Source organism: Piliocolobus tephrosceles, chromosome 1, assembly GCF_002776525.5.
Source record: "Piliocolobus tephrosceles isolate RC106 chromosome 1, ASM277652v3, whole genome shotgun sequence".
Taxonomy (NCBI): domain Eukaryota; kingdom Metazoa; phylum Chordata; class Mammalia; order Primates; family Cercopithecidae; genus Piliocolobus; species Piliocolobus tephrosceles.
The window spans coordinates 90250757-90253002 of NC_045434.1; the positions used below are offsets into that span (position 1 = coordinate 90250757).

The 2246-nt window shown below is 46.7% G+C and overlaps 1 protein-coding gene across 1 annotated transcript; it reads right to left on the reverse strand.

Annotated features, from left to right (window-relative positions):
* Window positions 1-206: 206 nt before the first annotated feature.
* LOC111543572 (late cornified envelope protein 3D-like) lies at window positions 207-1325 on the reverse strand. The gene is made up of 2 exons (XM_023213547.3): window positions 1289-1325; window positions 207-782 (listed from the first exon to the last, which is right to left on the reverse strand). The coding sequence occupies exon 2, from the start codon at window positions 759-761 to the stop codon at window positions 483-485; it is 279 nt and encodes a 92-aa protein (XP_023069315.1). The 5' UTR covers window positions 762-782; window positions 1289-1325; the 3' UTR covers window positions 207-482.
* Between the last annotated feature and the right edge of the window lie 921 nt (window positions 1326-2246).

Genomic DNA, 2246 nt, shown 5'->3' on the forward strand with positions numbered 1-2246 from the left:
GTTTCAGGGCCTCAAACCGACACAACCTGTATCCTTCTCTCCCTCCCACTACAACATGAAACTCTACCCTTCCCTTCCATCAGTGGAGCAGGGTCAGGTCCAGTATGTTTTCCTGGTGCAGAGCTAAGGTTTGCCTCCTGAGCTGGGTTGTACTGACCAAGAAGCTGAGAAGAGAGACAGTGAAATGCCCAGTGAGACACCGGTGGTAATGAGGACAAGAAACTTTATTTTTTGACGAGGTTGGGCAGAAGCACTGCCAATCCTTGGCAGGTACAGGGGTAGGGGGACATATGACATCCTGGATTTAAAACAGGAAGTGCCTTCAGGGGAGAGCTTAGATGCCCCACCAGAAAACCCTCAGCTCAGCCTGTGAAAGTCAGAAGAGGGTATCTGGGAAAGCGTGCATCAGGATGGAGCTGTTCCTGACTCCTTGGAATTCTTGTTTCCTCCAAAGATCGCTTATCTCGGCATCAGGATCTGGATCAGCAGCAGCCCCCAGAACTGTGGCCACAGCCAGAGCCCCCACCTTGCTGACCACTGCCCCTGTCACAGGAGTTGGACCTCTGGCGCCGGCATCGGTGGTGGTGCCTGTGGTGGCTCAGGAAGCAGCCGCTGTCGGAGCTGGGGCCACAGCCCCTGGAGCTTGGAGCACAGCCAGAGGAAGCTGGAGGCAGACACTGTGCTGGGCTCTTTGGGGGGCACTTGGGTGAGGGGCACTTGGGTGGAGGTTGGCACTGCTGCTGGTTCTGCTGGCAGGACATCTTGTCAGGAGTTGAGTTGTCCTGGATGAAACAAAGCCACTTGTTAGTTTAAAATCTAAGGTCCAATGTCTCTAAGACAAGCTGCCTCCTGAGGCAAGAGCCGCAGGAGCGTGAGGGAAGCTGATGTGGAGTTGGTGGGACATGCCAGATACTTCTCACATTGCTTTCCACCCTGGACTGATTGCTGTCAGTCTAAGTGGGCTTGTGTGTTTCTGTTTCTCAAAGAACTCCTAGGGGATGCACCCTTTTGGGAAAAAGAATTCTGTAGAATGGATGTTATAGGAAATGTGCCTGCCTGAGTAGAAAGAGGATGGGAGGGAATCGTGAGCTCTGTGGCCTTTGCAGGTCATGGAATTGCTGTCAGCTCCTGCAGGGTCTCCCTCCTGCCCACTTCCCCCATTGCTTCTCTCTCACAGCCCCGTATCTGGGTCTTTGTTTCAAACTTCTGTGTTTCCATCTCTTCTGCTATGGCTTAGCTTTCTGTTCTAACATCCCATATCAAGCCCTGTCCCCTGCTGAACACTTACTGGGTGCAGAGAAGGCAGGAGAAGGCTGTTCCTGAGGAGACTGCGGATGTGGAGCCCAGGGCAAGAGTGCTTTTATCCTGTGCAGGGTGTGTGATGTACAGGCTGGGCATGCTGCTGCTTTCACAACCAGGGAGGTGACAGCCAGGCACACCCTTGGGACTATCCATTCATCAACTTCCTGTGCACTCACCAAGATGCTTGACAAGAGGGAACCAGGAAGGTCTGACGCCTGTATACCTTATTCTCATTAAGGCCTGCTGGAGGTTGCAATCCTACCTTCCTTGAAGCAATTGTTTTTATCACCACCCATTAGTAGTCACTCCTCATTCCACATGGCATTTTGCATTAGCTTCTTTCACTTAACATATTGTTTAAGATCTATCCATGTTGTAGTATGTATCAGAACTCGATTCTTCTTTATGGTTGAGTAATATTTCACTTTATGAACTTAGCACATTTTATTTAGCCATTCATCAAGTGATGGACATTTGAGTTAGCTCCAATTTTTGGTTATTGTGAATAATGCAGCTATGAACTTAATCTTTATTATTTCCTTCCTCCTGCTTTATGTTTAGTTTCTTCTTTTTTTCAGTGTTCTAAGGCAGAAGGTTAGGTAATTGATTTGAGATTTTTCTTCTTCCTTAATATAGACATTTGCAGCCATATATTTCCCTCTAAGCATTTCCTTTGCTGTATCCCATAGTTTTTGATAAGTTGTATTTTTATTTTCATTCATCTCAAAGTATTTTCTAATTTTCCTTGTGATTTCTTTCTGAACTCATTGGTTGCTTAAGACATTTCTGAATTTTCTAGTTTTCCTTCTGTTATTGATTTCTAGTTTCATTCTACTGTGGTTAGGGATGATACTTTGTATGATTTCAGTGTTTTAAAATTTAATGACACTTTGCTGAAGTTGCTTATCAGCTTAAGAAGATTTTGGGCTGAGATGATGGGGTTT